Source organism: Platalea leucorodia, assembly GCF_965183815.1.
Source record: "Platalea leucorodia genome assembly, chromosome: 3".
In the NCBI taxonomy this organism is placed as follows: Eukaryota; Metazoa; Chordata; class Aves; order Pelecaniformes; family Threskiornithidae; genus Platalea; species Platalea leucorodia.
In genome coordinates, this window is record NC_138825.1 from 24,890,013 (window position 1) to 24,910,917 (window position 20,905).

General features: G+C 36.2%; 1 protein-coding gene across 1 annotated transcript in view; it reads left to right on the forward strand.

Moving 5' to 3' along the window:
* USH2A (usherin) overlaps positions 1 to 20,905 on the forward strand; it is a gene marked incomplete at its 3' end in the record, with an annotated part of 389,347 nt that overhangs the window by 164,399 nt on the left and 204,043 nt on the right. The window contains exons 30-31 of the mRNA XM_082305924.1: positions 6,808 to 6,921; positions 9,308 to 9,469. Coding sequence (XP_082162050.1) covers positions 6,808 to 6,921; positions 9,308 to 9,469 — 276 coding nt within the window. The remainder of the gene's footprint in view (positions 1 to 6,807; positions 6,922 to 9,307; positions 9,470 to 20,905) is intronic.

Here is a 20,905-nt window from a genome sequence, read left to right on the forward strand (position 1 = left end):
GGGCAACAGCCAGGGGCAGTGGGGGACGGCAGCTCCCCCTGGGCTGGGAGCCAAGGATGGCCATGTCACAGGCTGGGAAGTGCCTGCGCGGACAGGGTGAGCCTAAAATGAGAGTTTTTACTGCCTAGTGGCTCTTAGAAAATGTTTTCTTCCGGGTACTTTGATCTACATGGGATCCGTAGGCAATTTACCACAGCCAGGTAGTTTGCCACTTGAAACTATTAATGAATTGCTTGGATATTACTTTCACGCACTTGAAATTACTTGAAAGCTCTTGGTTTGTGCAAATATTTTACACTCAAAACAATCCTATGCTGCAGTTAATGAGATTTTTGTAAATTTGCAGAAAAGAATTGCAAACCAACTAATGTAAATATATATATAGGGCCAGAGCACTAGGAGGACTCCCAAATCCATACTCCAAGTTGGGACAAATTTCTAATGTTTTAAAACATTTCATGAAGATACAAAGAGTCACAACATACTAACCAGGTTGGTATATTTAGCTTATATTTACTTACAACTAAAATCTGACAGAACGTTTAAAGTAATAAAAGCTGAAACTTTGTATTGAAAATATGGATTTCCAGAGCTGCTTCATCAGTTGCTTGAACCACACTTAAATACAAAGATGGTTGTCATTTTCAGGTAAATTCTTTCTCTTTGTCGTCATTTTGTAGAAGTAACCTTTGGTTGGAAGCACAGATAGATGATAGAAAACACCTGAATCTTTCCCATAGCCGGAAGAACGATGGTATGCACTTTACAGTGCCATGCCATGGTGTGTGAGATCTGGAAGGCTGTATGCACCCTTCTGACAACAAAGGGGTGTCACGTACCTTGTCTTGAGGGCTGCGGTGCTCGTTGTTGCCCTGTTTTAAGGAGATTTGGTCTTTCTGTCTCTCTCGCCCCCATGTACGCACACCTCTCTCGGTGGGAGGATCTGAAGGGCATACCAGAAGCTGCACCTGAGCCCCTGGTCAGATCCCTATTTGACTGCGGCAGCTAATGCAACATAGGGTAGCCAATAGATCCGTCTATGTCCATTAGGTTTCTGTAAGTTGTCAGGTAGTGCTTGAGCTCCTAATAACTCTAAATCGGAGTGGCAGAATGTAGGTTTATATCTCCTTTCATTTAGCTGGCTTTAGCAGACTAGAAGCGTATTTTTCAATATATGCATTTTAAAACATAAATGATATTAATATTCTGCAATATTAAGGTTGTAACTTGATTGAGTTTAGACCTAAATGAATCTTGTTTACAGTCCAATGCAGTTGTATAAATTTATTCATATGAAATGTAAATTGTCTGATTAAATAAACCTGAACATTTTATCAAAATTACATCAGCTCTTAGCTGCATACCAATACTTTTATTAATAAAAAGAAATCAACTCCTTAATGTTTGTGAGGATGGAAAGGATTATGAATATGTTTTTTATAGACATACTCAAAAAAAAGTTTGCAAAAATGTTAACAGTCTTTCTCTCTCTGCAAACTTTTAAAATTAACATCCTGCAGAAAATGAACAATGACAAAGTTATCTGGAAAGATGAAGAGTAACATAGTGATAGATATTACAGAACCAATACCCTCTGTGTTTAATTAACTCTTGGTGCAAAATTGGACTGTTGGGCTAAGGTTTTCTGCAAATTAGAGCAGCCAAGGAGTTGCCCTGTGTTATGGGGAGTGTAACAGGCTTCATTGAACCACTGCAACTTGAATTGCATCTTCAAGGCCAGTGGAGTTTGTGTATGGTTGGTTATGAAATTTTTCTGTTGGGGAAAAAAAGGGTCTTCCAAGCCACCGAAATCCAGTAAATAATAAAGTAAAACTTTTTTGGTTTTTATAAGCTAAAGAGGTGGAACAGGTGCCGTCTTGTTCAATAATTCGTCAAAATTTTATGACTCATACTAGACTTATGGTAGAAGATGCTTTAAAAATGCAGATGCACGCGACAGATTGATGTGCACAGGCTTTCAGTCCAGGAATGCATATGTAGAAGACGCATGTACTTAAACAGTTTTTGCTACAATCTGTCGAAAACACAAAGTCAGTTGAGGACTTCCTTTTCTGGTCAGTGGACTGTGATTAAGTGTACTGTGGCAATGATGCATCCCGACACACAAGTGACTTTGTTAGACAGATGCTGTATGACTTCAGGCATTCAAGTTGGCTAAATAGTCTTTAGGTTTGGGGAGGGGAAATTTGGTAATTTTTTTTTTAAGAGCTTAAACAAGAATTAAGGTAAATCTAGAAGGTCAAGTGTTATTTCAATTGCAATATGTGTATTTCACAATAGGTCCTTATGAAGTAGAGTGTTAGGGAGGAAACAATGAAAAAATCTGGCAAGGAAAAGTCCCTTTGGCAAAAAATACACTCAGCTTGTGAAACAAATGGAATTCATGTGGGTAAGCTCTGTGGTTGACTTTGGGAATCTTAATATTCAGTAGCAGAGCTGAGTTTTTGGGCTGCATATTAAAGTAGTGCCTGTTTATGATTAAAATGAGCTAAATTTACCTGTAAAAAAAAAAAAAAATTGAACTAGCCTTGTGAAATTGTCCTCTTCCACCATCTTAGCTGAGTGCATTTTTTTTGTGGAAGTGAGGAAAAGAACTTTAGTATTTGTGTTAGATCTGTAAGATTAAATAGCTTTTTTGCGTGAGTTGTGTGTGTGTGGGCGAGTGGGTTTAGTTTTGTTTTTATGGGAAGGCTCCTTCAATAAATGTATTTTAAAAAACTCACCTCAATTTATGTTTGTTTAACCAATTCATTATGCAGTGTAAAAGCTCCATAAGTTACCATAAGCAAGTGTGGCTTTTCATCTGTGAAGACCCGGTGATGTTTTGAAGCAACTTTCTGAAAAAGCAGAATGACAGATTGGAACAGGGAAGCAGCTGCTTTCATAAAAGTCTTAACTGGATGAGGAAATTGCTAAAATACTATAATTGCCTTTGAATCTATTTTTCAGTGTTTGTGAACAGATATTTAATATTTTTATATACTATATGCATTAGAATGATGAATGGAGTGGACGTAAAGATGCAACTAACTCTGACTAGTCCATGCATCCATTTTACCATAAATTCATTGTTGACCCTTTTCTGCTGTCCATGCCAATGTTTTTATCCCTTCTCCGCAAGAATGAACCTAGCGTTTTCTCTCTGACACAACTCTAAACCTCAACTTTAAATATTGCAAATAATTAAGATCATTTAAATAAAAGTATAGAAAATTAAATGCTAGTTTTGCATATAAAGTGGGCTTAATGTTCTAGGTGTGATTCCAGATCGCTCTTTTAGACTGTTAACTTTACATTCATATTTAACAAATGACATTATTCAGTTTCATGGGGTCACTGTGTCAAAATGTCTGTGTTAGAACTTTAATTTATTTCCAAAGGTTCTTTGAGTGGGCAGATAGGAGTGGTGTGTTAGAATGATTTAGTGTCTCCGATTCCCCATGTGGATTTTAAGGCTTGGAATGTAGTCTATCATGAAAATTTTAAGTCTAGATGGATTCAGCTGCTCTGTAGTGGCAGGCTGAATGAATGGGACTCATATCCCAAATGTGGGAGGCTGACCCTCTTCTTAAATATTGTTGATGCTTCTAATTCTATCTCCTGATCAAAGTGACAATTTAGCTACCTTTCTCCTGTTAACGTTAACAGAATATATGCAAGTGTGTTTGCAACCAAATTTTGCTTTGTTAGCATCCCATCTTGGAAAGCCTGATGGACTCTTATCAAATCAGCAATTACTGGGTGTAGATGAGCTGCCAGTCTGAGAGTGTGATAACGGAGGAGTTAGATAAGTTTTTTTAAAGCTATCAACCAACTTCATTGGATGATAAGTTATTTTTTTATTGCAAAATTTATTTTGCTGTGCTATAAATTAATTCACGTGCATCAGTGATGATCTTTGCTATGGGACTGCTGACTTTGTACTCTAAGATAGTCAGGCACTGAGTGTAAATTTCACTGACTGACTAAAAGTGCAGAGGAAATGAGTGGGTAATGAGAGCAGAGCAGCCAGTTCTTTAATTGAATTAAAAGCCGGGTGACACCAATGCAGACACCTGTCCAATTACAGACAGGCCAAGGTGTTTACCATTGCTGTACAAGCGATTTGAAGATGACAGAAATCTTTCCGCCCACAGATTAACATAATGAAGGAGAACAGATTACAGTGGATGCTGGCCAAACAGATAGGTTGGCAGCTGAGAAAAAAGTAGTTTGCTGAAGTATGTAAATAAAATCTGTGCACTTTCTATTGCCTACCTATGCAGCACATCTGTTTCTTTGTTGAAAGAAAATAGTGCAAAAGTACATATGAAGGAAAAACATTAATTAGGAAATTAACAAATTATTTTTTAAGTTTTTTTTTCTTTTTGCTGAATAGATTTTTATTTTTTTTTAACATAAACCTCCTGTTGCAAAAGGATTTATTTTGGGGTTTTTTTTCAAATTCACACTGCCCTTCACAAACCTACCTATGCAACGTACACTCTGTTGCATGGCAGGTGCTTTATATAAAACCTTTCTACTTCATCAGAAGTAAACCAAACAGCCCAATCCAAACCTTCTACAGCTACGGGCATCTTTCTGGATATGTGCTACTGCAGCTCTCGGTGCCTGAAGCCATTGGTGACCCCACAGAATGTCTTCCATCAGGAAATGCAAGGAGCATTAATTCACTGCTTCATAAGAAAAGAATGCTACAAGTGCTAAATGTACAAATAAAACTAAATTGCTTCCTAAAGCACAGTAGAGTGAATAGAGAGATGGCATATACACTATACCATGCTCCTCTTGACCGAGAACTTGCAAATGTCGCAGTTAGAGGATTTGGTTTCTGCATGTGTTTATTTGCTGAAGGTAATTCCAATAGTACCTTTTATACTTTCCCATGTTTAACCCTCTATGATCTGGAAATCAGTGCTTTGTATCAAGTCTTATGCAAAAAAGATGTTTTTTGGACTGATGAAATTTCTCTGCTGAAGAACTTACTGTAGATTCCAATATTCCTGCTTTACCAGGATAGTAATGCTTTAAAACATCATTATTTCCTATTTTCTGCTTTTTGAATGCTCTTAAAAATATTTGCCTTCCATCACAGGAAGATTACAGGCACATTTGCTTGGGTGGTGGCTGACACAACATTCTTTTTCTTTCCTGTCACATTTGCATTAGATAGTAAGATGGCAGTACAGCTTTCCACTGTTAACTGGGGATTTGCAAAATCAAAACTGTAACCAGAGAGAACGGATTCTGGTCAACTGTTTTTAGTTTAACACTACTCTGAAGTAAATGTGATTACTTCTCAATATTTCTTTGTGTATATGAGTGGAACTGGACCTCAGAGAATTCAAATAGAAAGATCACTGCAATGCCAACCTTTGAAGTTTTTGGATTGATTACAAGAGAAGACACAAACGTTACTAATTCAGTGAATGCTAATCTCATATTTTCCATGTGAACACACCTATTAATAAACACAATATAAACATTCACAGACTTTGATTGTCCCACTCAGAAAATAATATATTTATGTTGTAACTTTTAACTTCCAGCATCAAATTCTCCAGGCTCTTTTTGTGAGTATAAAAGGCTTATGTAGGGAAAAAAGACATTTTTTAATGAAACACCAAGTTATGTTGCATTCTATGTAGTAACTCAATGAAGAGTAATAATAAGGACTAATTTCTTCTACCTGTTTGTGTACATGTAATGCTGAGGGGGTTTGCAGTCTTATTGTACCATGGGACGTTTGGCCAAGAATTATGGTTCTCTGAGGTACTGTTGCTTTTGAAGCTGCTTTGCAAAATCCCAGTGTCAGACAGTTCCAAAATAACATAGTTTGCTATAATTTTTTTTTTTTAATGAAAGACGCCATTGATTTTACTAAAAGCTGTGAGAGTCGAGGTGAAAACATGGTTTGAAATAAAGCTTGACGTGAATTGGCCTTCTTTTAATTACTAATGCGTTTTCATTCCATATTACTTTATTATCGGACCTACTTTGAAATGGGAACTGCTGATGTTTCTGAAAATTACTGTAATCCACATTTTTTTCCATGTAGTCCTTCTGTATATTGCAGTTCAAAATATCGTGTAACTTCCTGAAGTGGTAAGCAGTGATTTGTTGCATTTGTTACGACACGGAGCTGATCGATATGTGAGAATCTAGCAACTTCTCTTCACTAACATAAGCAGGACCTGAAAAAGCATAAGATTACAGATCTTTTTTTCTTGTAAACCCTTGGGTACTGTGTCACCTGAATTATGTTACTGTAGTAGTCTAGCAAATATATGGTCTTTATGCTGCCACTGAAGTAATAGAACACAAGTGGGATGTTTCATACAAAAAAGATTTCAGTTTATGGATGAAGAGGGGCAACATTGGAGAGGAAGCATTAAAAAAAGTTTGATCTGTGGGAGACAGTGAAAATTCCTTGGAAAAACAAAATGAATAACTGAAAAAACATTGTGAGGCAGGGACTAAGAAAAAAAAACTCCCTTATTGTCATTGTTACATTAAAATATACACCACAATCTTGAAGCATAACTAAAGAAACTTAGCTGCATAATTAGTATTAAGAATGGAATAAAATACCATTTACTCTTAATTTATTTTGCAAAATTTAAGTCGTGGCGTAACAGGAATGAAACCTTAAAATAATTTTTCTTTTCTGCCTGTAATAGTGGAAGCCTGTAACAGAAATCTTTAAGTTTTTTACTTCTGTCTGTGTATGTATGTAATCAGTCTGTACACTGTACATGCATAACACCTTGCTTTCTTCTGTTGCAGGCATATTGACCGGCTTGCATCCCTTCACAAACTATGCTGTAACCCTAACTGCTTGCACTTTGGCTGGCTGTACTGAGAGCTTGCATGCATTGAACATCTCCACTCCACAAGAAGGTAAAGTAATTTCAAAGGTCTTGACTTCCACATTTCAGTCATGAATAATAAAACAGGAGAAGAGCTAAATGCTGCAAAGCCATTTGCTGGAAAACCCCAACCTAATTTGATGACAAAGTGCATTGCCAGACCATAATTGCTCCATTTTTTGGGGGGGTGCGAAAATGAATCAAACTCCATACCCTTTAATGACATGCATCTTTAATAGCTGTAATGCAGATTAATGGGCTTTTTAATTGCTGTTACATTGTTCATGCAAGAGCCTTGTCATTAATATGAAGCATCTGAAAGATTAATGAAAGCTTCCTCATTTTACTATGGCTCAGAAGTAAATCTAGAGACAGTCTGACTAAAAAGAATTGATTGTATGGCACAGTATGAAATTGAGAATCAAACGGTTGATTTCCATGGTTTCTTTTAACTGCTAAACACCAGCAATAGGCAACAATTATTTCAGTGTGATGAAACCTCCAAATGCCAATTGAGTTATTTATTAATCACTGTTCAGATTTTCCCTTTTTTTTCTAAACACTTTTACATGTTGTTGTGCTCAAACTTAAAGGTTGTGAGTGGAAATTAATGTTTTCTATGCTTACATTAAGAACTAGAGCAGGAAGAAAGAGAAAATACATTACAGTTCTGACTTTAGAGGCTAGGCTCGTAAGTAATACACATCAATTACTGGAGCAAATGCTCCCAAAATATCTGTGACATTTCTAACTCCATTCTCAATTAGACGTAAAGTCCATATCTCCTGGTTCTATCATCCCAAAGCCATGTTAATCCAGTTAAAATCATCAGTTACTCCAAATTTACACCAGTAGAATAATGAAGACTTTGACATGTATTTATAGGACAGTAGTTAATCTTCCATGATGTGGAGTAGTTTTCAAAATTCCCTCCCTCCCACAGTTCTTTGTTTTATCTTCTCATGTAAACTAGGTAGTAATACAGTACCAATAAAACAAATAAAATTTTAGCATGAAGTTAAGTAAATTACAACCATAATGATTAAAAGAATGCTGGAGTGTTGAACTGCTGCCAAAGCAGGTAGTCATGCAAGGCATTGTCCTGATGACGACAGTCCTGAAGATTGCAGTCTAACATTGCTAGAACAGCGTTTTGATGTGAACATGTTAGCAACTGCCAGCAGCACCAATCAAATCAAAATCCAATTATTGCCTCTTGGAAGTTCTAAATAAACTGACTGAGTTTGTCTGGTGGCATTATCTATGAAAGGGTGTAGCCTCTGACAGCCAAATAGTTAATGGACCCTGTGATGTAAACATGAAATACAGTAGTGTATATTTCTTTCTGGTGTAATATAGTAATTAAAAAAGAAATTGTTTATGTCTTATTTTCTCAGCTTAGTGAATAAAGCAGGAATTCTTACATGTGTTTGAGAAAAACATCCACTGTTTTCAGATGTGCTGTCATATTAGGAAGGTTTAGGCAAGAATAGATTTTTTTTTTTTTTTTCTTTTTCTCTCAGAGATCAAATAAAGCCATGGGGAACATGTGTTTTATCCCTCAGAAGAATTGAACAAAAAGTCAATGTGTGGAATTTCTATTTTTGGATGCTCTTGTTGCATGCTCTTAGTAACAATAAATTGATGATACAGAAGACAGACACCATATCACACCCTCCAGCTATCCCTGTTTCCCTATTGAAACATTCATTACTTTATATTGTTTTCACATTGCCAGCCACTGCTAGTTATTGTTTTAAATTGCTAGCACAGAGCTTGTAAATTACAAGATATTCCTCCCAGACTAAGGCCCGAGTTCTGCTCCCCTTGCGATATTCAGTGGGATCGCTTGTGCTTCTAGCATATAACTCATTGGAACGGTGAGAGAACTCGGCTTTTAAATTATTATCCATTGCCAACTTCCCATATATTATATACATAAAATCTGTGCTAAACAAACATTACTAAGTGTATTGAATTATGAAAAGTCTGAAATAAGGGGTAGTGCCTAAGAATACAGCATCTGCATTTGTGATTAAAAAGATTGATCACTTTGTAGTTAGGAATAAAAAGCATGAAGGAAGAGAAAATAATTTGTATTAAAAAAAGGACTGTACTAAAATCATGTACCCCTCCCGTTGCTTGGTGTTATCAAGCTGGAAAGATAAAGTTATATGAGCATAATTATTCTCCTAAAAAGCAAAGGGTATATCCTTGTCTTTCATAGAAGTTTTTGTTTGGCTAGGAAATCTCACATGTAATAGGGGAGTTCTCAAAATGCTGGTATGTTGCAAGCATAAAATCTCTTCTGAAATTTCAACTTTACCAAAAATCATTCTGGTAGTAGCTCCTCACTGAAATTATTTATTATTTGTGGAAATATAATGTTATACGTTTTTTTTTTTTTTTTCCACCAGCCCCTGAAGATGTGCAATCACCCACAGCGATATCCTTTCCCACGTCCCTGCTGATGAGTTGGAGTCCACCAAAAACACCAAATGGTATTATTACACAATATACTTTATATATGAATGGAGTACCTATTTACTCTGGAAATGGAACTAAATATGTTGTAAAAGGTGAGTTCTCTGCTAGGTAGCATGTCAGGTGGGTATCTCATAGTTGTTGGGAATAATTATATGACTGACCCTTTCTTATTTCAGAGGAAAAGAAAAAAATTTTAAAATGGGCTGGATGCACTTTAAACCCTGATGGGTTCTATTTTTTAAAGAATCCTTCATAGAACTCTCTGTTGGGACTCTCAGAAATTTATGTCGCCATAGTGTAGCTAAATCTTGTGCTGTGTTGTCCTCTTTCACAGGACCTGAGTCATCTTTTTAATGGTTTTATAACTTTTTGATCTTGTACCATATAGCTCTCAAAACAAGTAAACTGTAAACTGTTGAAGACAAGATATTATGTACAGGTTTAATAGTTTTTCCTACTGTCTTCCTTAAGTATTCTTAATTAGAGAGACACTGTGTTGCTTTCCTGCATAGCTCATGCTTAATTCATTTGTGAAAAGCATAAACTAATAATCCATTTTCTTCTCATAACAGGTATGCAATGTGTCAATAACAAAGTTATATCCGTACTCTTAAACTATTATATAGAAGCTAAATGACTGTTATTTGGCAGTGCAGTGAAGCATGGTAATCTGAATTCCTGTTTTAATGTAATTGTAGTTTAATGAAGTATCAATTTATTTGTTCTGACATTATTCAAACAACAAAAACCAAAATAATAATAATAATAAAAAACCCCCAACAACAAACAAAAAAAACCAATAAAAAACCCCAAACAAACAAAAAAACCCAAAATATTGAGCTAGAAGTATCATAGCACGGCATAAGCACTATTCTGGACCCATCAGAATTTGTATATGGTAGTAGGTACAAGTGAAAATAAAGCATTTCATATCGGACAACTCGGGGAAAAAGGGTACCAAGACCCTACTTTCTTTTTAATGTAAGGCCTTAAAATTTAAAGCTATTTCTGCATCTTGAGTTAGTATAAAACATATTTAAAAATTCATATGGTTCAAATTTCTTTGCCTTGCACAGGCCATAAGCTACTGGTGTGGTGGGTCAGTTTTGACACTGAAAAATGAATCCAGTTAGAGAACCTCCTGAAGGCTGTTGATGATCGCTATAATAAATAGTGCAGACTTTAAGTCAAACTTTTTCATTCTGTATTCAAAGGTAATGGATTTTTCGTAACCATAGTAACCTTAGTGTATTTCTGGATAAATACATGAGGTATATACATTCTGGTTTTATTTTTGAATATAAACTACCACATTATGTATTACTAATAATATGAAAAATAGGATATAGGTTAGCATAATGACAGCTCAAACTAGTGTGCATTTTTCTTCTGCAAAAAAATAAATATTTATCAAAAGTATAGGTTCAATTAATTTCTCCCCCATCCCCCCAGTTCTCTGGTATTCTTGTAGTGCCATTTATCTTTTTTGCAAGATCTCCATTAATCTCTTATTGCCATACCATAACACTATTCTTAAGAATTTTGAAGTGCAAATAGTTGTGCTTCCAATCTTATTAAAATCATTACTGAAAGTTCATCACAGGTAGTTTTACTGATGTGTTCATCTGCAACCTGGTTATAAATTGACAAGCAATATAAAACGTTTGAGGAAATGTTCACCGTAATGTATTTTGGTTGGTTGATTTTACATTCATGTCTATTGTATTCTGACTCATAGCCAAAATGAATGCTTATTGATAGAAATTGTGGTCAAGTAACTTTTGTAATTGTTCTTCAAAAATATAGAAAAGAATAAATTAAGAAGGGTCAGGACTTGATTCCTCATGTTCTGCCTCTAAATCCTGAATGATACATCAGAATACATTCAGCTAAACCAGTCTAAGGAAAAGTCACCTGGTTTATAACCTTCCTAGAGGAGCTCTTGTTGCTTTTATTTAGAAATTATTTATTTATATTTTTCTAGAAATTTTGATATTTTTGTTCCTATTGAGCATTTCATAACTTTTATTTCAATTAAATTTTAGGCAGACATAAGATATAAAGAGAACAGAGAATCTTGCTCATTCAAAAGAGAAGGCTAGTGAATTGGACTGTGTTGTCCTATGCAGTACAGCACAAGAGCCACTCTTGCCTACCATTCTGAACATGGTGTGGAGATCAGTCTGTTTACTTTGGATCCATTTTATTTAGCTGCCAGTTTCTCACTCTGCCTGAGAGGCAAGAGGCGATGTGAGCCAGCAGGCTGGGATTTGGGTCACTAGAAATCCCAGTCATTCTGAATCACGTTTATTCAAGATCTTGCTTAGATCTGCATATATGTTTATTTGACCTGGGTTTGCTTCCTTTCAGAGCCCAAGATTTTCTTCTTTGTAGGCTAGAAGTAAAAGAGGTATAACATAATCCTTTTTTTTTTTTTTTTTCTTCAAGGGTTATGGTTTTACAGTGAAAAGTTGCAGCTTTTGACTTTCCAGTGTTATATATGTCTCTCTCCTACATTTTTGGCTTTTCCCATATTATTTTCCGTTTCCCTTCAGCATTTATGCTAGTGATCTTGGTGACTTATTGCATCAACATAATACATTATTGACCCTAAACAGAGAGACAAAGTTCATTGTCTCTGACATCTGTTTCCTATTTATTCACCAAAATGATTTTCCTAATTTAATAATTATACAACTGAGTTCCTAACCGATAGTCTATACCAGAAAGTCATATATTCTCTTTGTGCTTTTTGAAGTGCTGTATCTATTGAAATATTTTTTAAAACCTTTCTTTTTAGGAAGGCATCAATTCTGTCTAAAAATTGGTACTTCACTGACTTTCACTTCAGACCATGGAAAGTGCAATCAGCTTAAGCCCATACTAATTAATCCATAACTTGAGGAGGGATATGTTTTCTTAACACCATAATTGCAAATATATTGTTAACTTACTTTCTGATCTTGACAGTTGTTGAGGGCTTGAAATACTCATTGATTTTCAAGGAAATTCAAGTGTTTGTTTCCTATAGGGGTTGAGCTGTAATTAAAAAGGAAACCCTTTAAAAGCACATATGGCAAACGTACACTTTACCATATTGAAAAGGGGGACCCATTAGGCATCCATCATCCCTCAGTGCCTTTAAATATTTTCCCCATATTGACAAATTTGGTTTCTGTGTTGTGAGTAATCAAGCACTGAAATGAAGCCAGCCCCTGTACCACAGCACCTTTGTTAACTCTCGGCCTGCAATTTTTCTGCTTCCCACCTTTAGGCACTTGCCTTATGTGGTACTACTTCCTCATGCAATCTGGGTGCTCTTTCGCATCCTGAATTCCAGTGAAAGCCTGATGTCTCCAACGGGTAAGGACAAGCCAAGAGGAAATACTCAGTCCAGGATCCCAGGCAGAATTTAGGCTGTGTGAATCCATGCCTTTGTATTCATGCTTTCAGTTCCTCTGTGTGCGAGTGCAGAAGCTCCTGTAACCAAGACCAACAGCTGCAGCTCAGCAAGGCCATTGCAATAGGGTTCTGCTCTCCAAACCTGCATACCTTACTGTTCTGTAGAGATGACTAGCAGCTGTGAGGCGATAGAGAAGCTTGTACAGTTATCTTCAAAACTCTTAATATATACATACTGATCTTACAAAAGCTTTTGATTTTAGGAAAATTTGAGTTGATTATTCCTGTGGAGAGGAAAATAAGCTTTTCTCACTCATCCAAACATTCACAGGCAAAATTGAAGCTTCTACTTTGAAATGTGGAGATTTCTTAATGTAATTCTTTTTTCATATTTTTAAATTTAGGTAAAGTATTCATTCTTGTTTACTCTTTTCTTTAAATTAGTCTCAAAAATTTCCCACCTGCCTTAGATGAAAGAGAAAACAGGGTGGGTTCTATACTGAAAATTATTAGACTTCAGTGGCCTGAGCTGGTGGTGCCAATACCACAAGCAGAAAGGTGGTCTAATAAATGCAGAAAGGTATAGTATAAGCAGAGACGGTAATGATCAGATGTGACCCAAATGCCAAGGGTTTTTTTTGGTGGAAATCTTATTGTTGTGAAGAAACTTCAGAAAAAAATATTAGAGCAAAATATTCCTCTATTCTTAAATGCTGAGCATTTGATGGACTAAGAAAAGGTGTTTGTTACCTAACAGGGTTACAAAGGAAAATGACTTTGTAGATATCTTTAGAAATCAAAAAATGTATAAATCTTTGCACTGAGCTTGGCATTGAGGATGTACATCCGCATTTTCTGCAGCACTAGATACTTGACAATGTTAACAAATTGTGTTCATATAATTTTCCTAGCAGAATCTAATGGTTCTCATCATGAATCTTTAAAAGGAAGATATTCTTATTAAGACTCAGCTGTATGAAACTTATTTTTCTCTGCCAACCTGAAAGAAGTGTTTCCAGTTTTTCAGAAAAGAGATGCTGTCAACTATGTTACAAGGGCAGATCCGCAACTGAGTTAGAGTTATCCTAAATTACATGCCCAAGAGTTTAAAAAACTGTGACAGACTGCTTTGTACCAGGTTTCTGGGCAAAATATTAAGGAGAGCATTGGAAAAGGTGCGAAAGAGCTGCCTTCACAATTTTGTCTAAGAGCGTGGACTAAGCTTCAGCTTATTCAAATTGTTGTTTGACCTGAGTGTGGAAAGGCTGATCCTACAAAACCAGGATAGAATGGGCGCCTTGTTTTTCTGTGAGAAAGAGGCAGATGTTTGACATCTGTGCAAACAGGGCTTAGCATATCTGAACTTAAAAAATGGGAGAATCCCAAATTAGTACCTGTATTTTTTTTATGTTGCTCTAAACCAGTAGTAATTACAGTACGCGCTATGCACAGCCATGTACAATTATTACATTTTAGTGAAAAATTGGCGAAGTTTTTTGTCCTTTTTATCCCTATGACTACTATTGCTTGTTTTAAATGATAGATAATGATGATAAAAGCAAAATCCATCATAATATCAATATTGTACTAATTGCCAAGTGAAACAATTTGAACAAGAAAATCCACAGAATTGTACATAGAGGATAATTGCAATAAGATGTATCACTGCAAGAAGCTGAATCACTGAGAAGGAAATACTTCTTATGTTAGGTTTAAGATGCAGTTCTCATGGTTACTTTTCATACAGTTTTTAGCTATTGCCACGTTTAAAACCACCAGTTTCCAACCCTAAGGATTTGCGTTCCTTTTTTTTAGGTCCTGCTCAAAGATGACAGGCAGCTTTTGCCTTAAAGGACAAACAATAGAAAAATTCTGTAGTCCTCTGGTATGAGTTTATTTCCCACTTTCCAGTTGCAGTGAAATATATATAAATACCAAATGAACGCAGTCTGTTCTTTCACTAGAGTGTTTTGGAAAGAAGGGTTTGCTATCCAATATAATGTTAGCGCTAGATTTATGTATATTATAACTCAGAATGTCACAATTCCTCATTTTTTTTGTGAAGCAGAGACTTATTTAACACCATTGTGAGCAATGAAAATTTAGTCTTCACCTCTTTGCAGTTAGAATTCGTTATCTGAAATGTCTTGCATGTGACCCAATGAGACATGCCCCAGTGTCTCTTTCTTATTTTAGGGTCTTGCAATACTATGCTACAGTTCCAGGCCCATATTTGGTTTAGCAACACATCCAGCTGATAAGGGGTACAGGAAATAACATGTTTTCCAGGATGGTGTGTAAAAAACTCTTGTTGCCTCAGGCTTTATGGTGGCCTGAGTATGCATTTAAGTAAACATATATTGGTGCACCTAGCACTAGAGGGCAGAGTACACCAGTCTTACAGGAGAAGCTGCCTTTGTCTAAAAGTTGTAGGCGTATAAGAAAGCACATTTGATACACCTGAATTGGCAACACTGACATTGCCAGTGACCGGTACTATCGTAATTAATTCCGCAGACCCAGAATGCAGATTCAGCAGGCACAAAACCAAAGGGCAAATGGGCTGTCTGAGCCTGGCATTCCTGTATTTCAGCTTCAGACAGAAAGATCTGGTACACTCATTGGACTTAATAATACAGATCTGGGGAATTTAGAAGGGAAGGGGGTGAGGTAAGGGTAAAAGCATTATGTTTATTTGTAGCAGCTCTGTTGTATCATTTTCTATGGCAGTGCATTAGTGCAGTGTTAAATAAAATCTGCTTATTTAAAATCCTTTTAAATAGTGTTTAAATATTTCCTGCTGATACAATCTGCTAAAGTAGTTATCCTTGCTGCAGATTTCAGTTAACCTTGTCGCAGATATTAAGCCTGAAGCTACACAGACTTTTAGGGACCTTGATTATAGAGCAAAACCTAATGGTGTCATTATAAAGCCACAGCTGGACAAGCTTCTGGAGTCCTTGTCCTTTGATCAGATTTGGGTAACACAGCAAGCCAGGAGAGAACTGACACTAACCCTGCTGGAATTGCTGAGCTCTCAGGTTGCTTGAGTACTGCTTTCTAAAAATTAAAATGCAACACAAATTATAAAATGAGAGTGATTGGTACCTCCCAATCTTCTGTATGTACTAATGCAAACTGGAGCAAATAGCTTCTCCAGAACTAATAGCTGTAGAACAGGGAGCGTCCTTTTTTCTCCTTTCGCTTCTGGCAGCATAGGAAATATTTTGGCTCTGGGCTCTGTTTTTAAACAAAGAGAAGAAAAACATTGATTTCCAGGCTTGTCCAAATCCCATGACAAGAATTAAAACCACTAAAAAATGTAAAACTCCCAGATTATTTTGTCCTGTGATCTTACTTCAAAATTAGTTGTCAGAATTAGACATATATAGGCTTCTAGTTCTTTATTTTCTCCTTCACAGATATCTAGATTGGTCAGCAGACTTAAAGATGCTGAGATCTCTTCAGAAGACAGCGTGTACTGAGGAGGACAGGTTTAAATCAAGGGTTCATTGAGTTCAATTTGTAAAATTTAAATACAGCCTTTTTTAGTCATCTTTTTTTTTTTTTTTTCAAGCAGCAGAGCTTACTGTCCACACATTATCGTCTTGGAGGTGTTATGAACTGTCATGTGGATTTGCAGGTCTTCTCCAAGACACCCCTACTGCAGTTAGATAGCAGCAAATTCTTATTTGGCACTTTCTGAGATCAGTTTGTTGTAATGTTGTCTGTGCGAACCTCTCTTGGGCCAACTGGCCCAATATTGCGCATCTTGTACCTTCCTTTGGGATTTCTGAAGGGCATAATTTGCTTCTCTGCATTTTGTCTTCCATCGGCGAGAAATTCATATAGGGCCCTATCAAGTGATACGGTTTCTCTTTGTGAGCAGTTGTCATGTGGTGACCACTGTTTGCTATTGAATATTGAGAGGTCTCCTTAGATTTATAAGAACTAGAATATGCTTTCTTGGCCTTGTTGTGCTCATAGCCTGAAATACTCTTTGTGGGATCTTATTTTCAGCGGTATATCTGGTAATCGTGGTTTGCCTGAAGCTAGTAAGGCGAAGTGGTGGGTTCTATTCTGGTTTTAATTTTGCTGATAAAACAGACTTATAGTTTAAGTCAAGATTTCATCAATCACACTTTTGTTAAGTGCTTTAGAAAACATCAGAAACTGTGCAAGGTTTTATGTTCAACTTATAAATCGTATGTTTATAGATAAAGAAAAGCATCTCCACTTTCCTGAGAGTTTTTGGGTTTGGGTTTTTTTTGGGGGGGTGGTGGTGGTGGTGTTTTTGGTTTTTTTGTTTTTTTTTCCCAGGATAATTTTGAAATGCTTGGTAAATGATTTATGCTTAGTTTCAGGTAATGCTGGACTCATGTGAATAAAGATATGACGCCTCTTGCACAGATGGACTAAGGCCAAGCCTGTGGCTTCTGTTTGAATCTCTTGATATCCATTCATAAGGATATACCTCACTTAGCTCTAACTTAATAGGCTTGGAAAGAGTGGGGCAGCCTTCTTGATATTGCAAGCTGCATAATGAAGCTTCTCTCTGGGATTTTTCTTATGCCCTGGAAAACACACTCATATTTCTCCTTACTCATTTAGGACCATTTGGCCTCCTGAACTGCCAAATGCTTGATGTATATTTAAGATAGATATTTTCTTCCGTGATGCTATTAGAAATTGTGTTGGATTATCAGCTGTGATAATTATTCTGACTGAGCGGTACATGCATTCCTGTTTGGCTTGCACTAGACACAGACCCTTCTCTCTGTACCTGATATTTCCCAACCTTCCTTTAACACTAGAGGAATGTTAATAAATGGCGACAACGTACAGGCAGGTAACACCACAGTAATACTTCTGGAGGGTTCCCCTTTTTCTTGGTTTTACTAAATGCATGGGCACAAAGGTGTTGAGTCATTACTTAAATATTTTCAGCATTTTATCTATTGAAAAAACAGAAAGCTATAATGAGATAAATTTATGATAAGGGGAATCTTTGATGTTTGCATATATTTCAGACTTGTTGTTTCAATAAATCTGAGCAACTTCTTTACAACTCGTATTTCTAAAATGCTTCACCAATTAATGTCTTTTCCTGTTACTGTAAGTCCAGACCTTCTTGAGTATTTTTCATCTTTCACAAGTCTCGTCTTGTGTGTGAACAATACAAGTCTGAGTGTTACAAGGCCGTAAAATAGTTTGATATAACTTTGATTTCAAAAATATTTGACGGTTTGTATGATTGGAGGAGGATTCCTGTATTTTCAAAATCTGTTTCCCTATTCTCCTAAGTTATGTGAAAATATATGCAAGGCATAAATCATGTCACAAAAAGCATGAGAGGCATTCTAGGACACTTCCTTTCCTGTTGAATCACTGCCAGAAATCTAACCTAGGTTTATACTCTGATTGCCTAAATTGTTTACATAAACCTTAATAGCCTTTTAGTCAGTACTGAACTCCATCATGTTTTCCACTAGTCTTCCATGAAATATTGTATTTTTATGACAATCTATTTCTGATTGAAGCATTTTACATAAATTGTAGTTGGACTTTGGAAGCTGCTGGGGGTTTTCTCTTTTTTCTTTCTTTTCCATGGTTTTTATTGTATAAATAGAGCGACACATTAAAGTGACGTTACCGGGAAATTAACTAGTGCATGTGAAAAAATATTTAAGTGAACATAAAACTAAACATGTAAGAACAACATCAGATTAGTGTGCTTTAAGTAAGGCTTAGACTCATGGTTTTAAGAAGAATGGAAAGGTGGATGATAAACATTGTTATTGTTTGTGATGGCTACTTTGAATATACCATGTTCCTTTATTACAGAGGCACATTTAAGTCACATTTACAGTATACATATCTTGATTTCTTTTTCTGCATGTCTGGGTATGTTTATGGCTACATGTAAATAAGCATCTGGATTTCTAATTTAAGAATGGTGCTGTTCAATCATTTTGGTAAGTAGTGGTGCTGCGCAAGGTCTGCACGTGTGAGAGAATAAGTGATCAGGTGGGAAAGAGTGAATTTTTACACTGGTGATAATATACTGCCTGTGTTCTGTATCTGGAAATATATCATTAGCAATTTCCAATTCTAATTTGTGATTTAATGAATTCAGTCACTAAGTTTCTCTGTTCTTTCTGTGAGCATACGTGGTTTCCATCAACAGAGGTGCATAAATATATAAAATTTTATACAAATATCTTGGGGAGACTTGTAATGTTTTTATTTTAAAAATTGTCTAGTTGGTATAAATTAGAGTTGGAATCAGTGCAATACAGATAGCTGGGGCAGCTAAAACAGCTCTGCCAATGGTTGAAAGCTTTCTTGTTAGGGCAGTGGGTGAATAGCTTTGCATCCCCTCTGCTAGTCAGTGGAAAAGGTTATTCAGAGGTGACTAGAGAATCTGGCTTACTAAAAGCTTCTGGGTCCTCATTGCTTACCTTTCCAGGATCATTGGCTAGACTGGGTGAGTTCAGACAAAGGATGAAGTGATGAAAATTTCCACAGTCTATTCTAGGAGAAATGCAGAAAATGACGGAAAGTATCAATAGTGGAAAGTAACACGTGTTGGTACAGTATGTCAATAGCTTCCTTTTGAAAGCTGAATTTCGTACTCGCTTCAACTTTAGAGCTATTTATGAACACTTAATTTTAATATTGTTAGTCATTTGTTTTCTGATCAAGGACCAATAATTTAATCCAATTGACAAGAATGTTCACATGTTCTCACGAGCTGGCATGCTAGCCTTTTCATCAGCTCAGGAATAAGAATGCTCTCCTACATATCAAAATAATTGTGGTACCTTTTGCTGTTCTTAAAAGTTAGGGTAAAAGTATTATTTTCATTTCAACTCATGTGTTTTGAATTTTTGAGATGTGACTCTTGGGATATAATACCATTGTTGCAATGTCACATAACAATTTTTAAGCTGTTAAATTGTACTGGGAATTAAAATACATGCATAATTGAAGTGTTTCGCCTAAGTTTACAGGCAGAGATAAAGTACATAGAAAGTTAGTCAAGAAAAACTCAAAGTAAAGTGAGGTACACTGAAGAAATCAAAAGATTAAATAAATAAATGTTACCAGAAAAAGAGAGGTACAAGTCTTAGCTTAACTATGAAAAGAAGTTGCATGGCAGAGATTGAGGCAGAATAAACAAATAGTAGTTAGAACTAGAACATAATTTAAAATATTTGCACACAGAACAAAGGAAAATCCAGGGAACTAAACAGACTAAATTCAAAACAGTTGAGAGAAATTACAAGATGACTTCTTCCACCAAAGAGCCTGTCCCTAGTGATGCCTCTTAGGGAGGTACATTAATCAACACTGTAGTGCTCCAGCCAGAGAACCAAAAAATATCAAAATAACTAGACTAAAATCACTCCTTGTTCCTACACCTTATCACCAGGTAATAGAGTGCTTCTTAGAGGTAGAACTGCTGTGGGGGAAAGTCACGGGCTCTGCAAAATCTGTGGCCTTCATGTGCTATCATATAAATTGTGGCCTTCAGCAGAGAAGCTGAGGACATGAATGGGCATAGAGATTAGTCTACTCCTCCAGGAGATCCAACTAGAGGAGCAGTATGTCACATTAACTATGAAGCGAAGGAAGTTTCAGTTACAAGTTCTGCGTTCTCTATGTAATTTAGGTAGAGGACTTCAGTTTACTCTGGCACCTTCTGAAAGCATTGCCGTTTAACATCCGCCTCTTACGGTCGTGTCCCTGAGTATCACAAGAAAATTCAGAAAGGTGACACCAATACTGTAACAAAAAGGAGATACATTCCCAACAATGACTACTAACATGTAGTGTCTGTTGCTTTTCTGCAAGAAAGAAAAAGTAGTGATTATAAAATCAGAACAGCCTTGCTGGGGAAAAAAAAGAAAAAAAAGAATTGCGGAGCAGTGGGACTGAAAAATATACTATGTTCTACATACACGAGATTGGAGGGGGGAGAGGGTTGGGGTGAAGTACGAAAGCCTCTTAAGGGTTTGCCACTTGTGAATTATGCATCTCACTCTCACTAGTAGGCGTAAATGCATAATTCTAATCTGTTCTTATTACTTATTTATAACATGCAGTAGAATGTAAATTCTGTG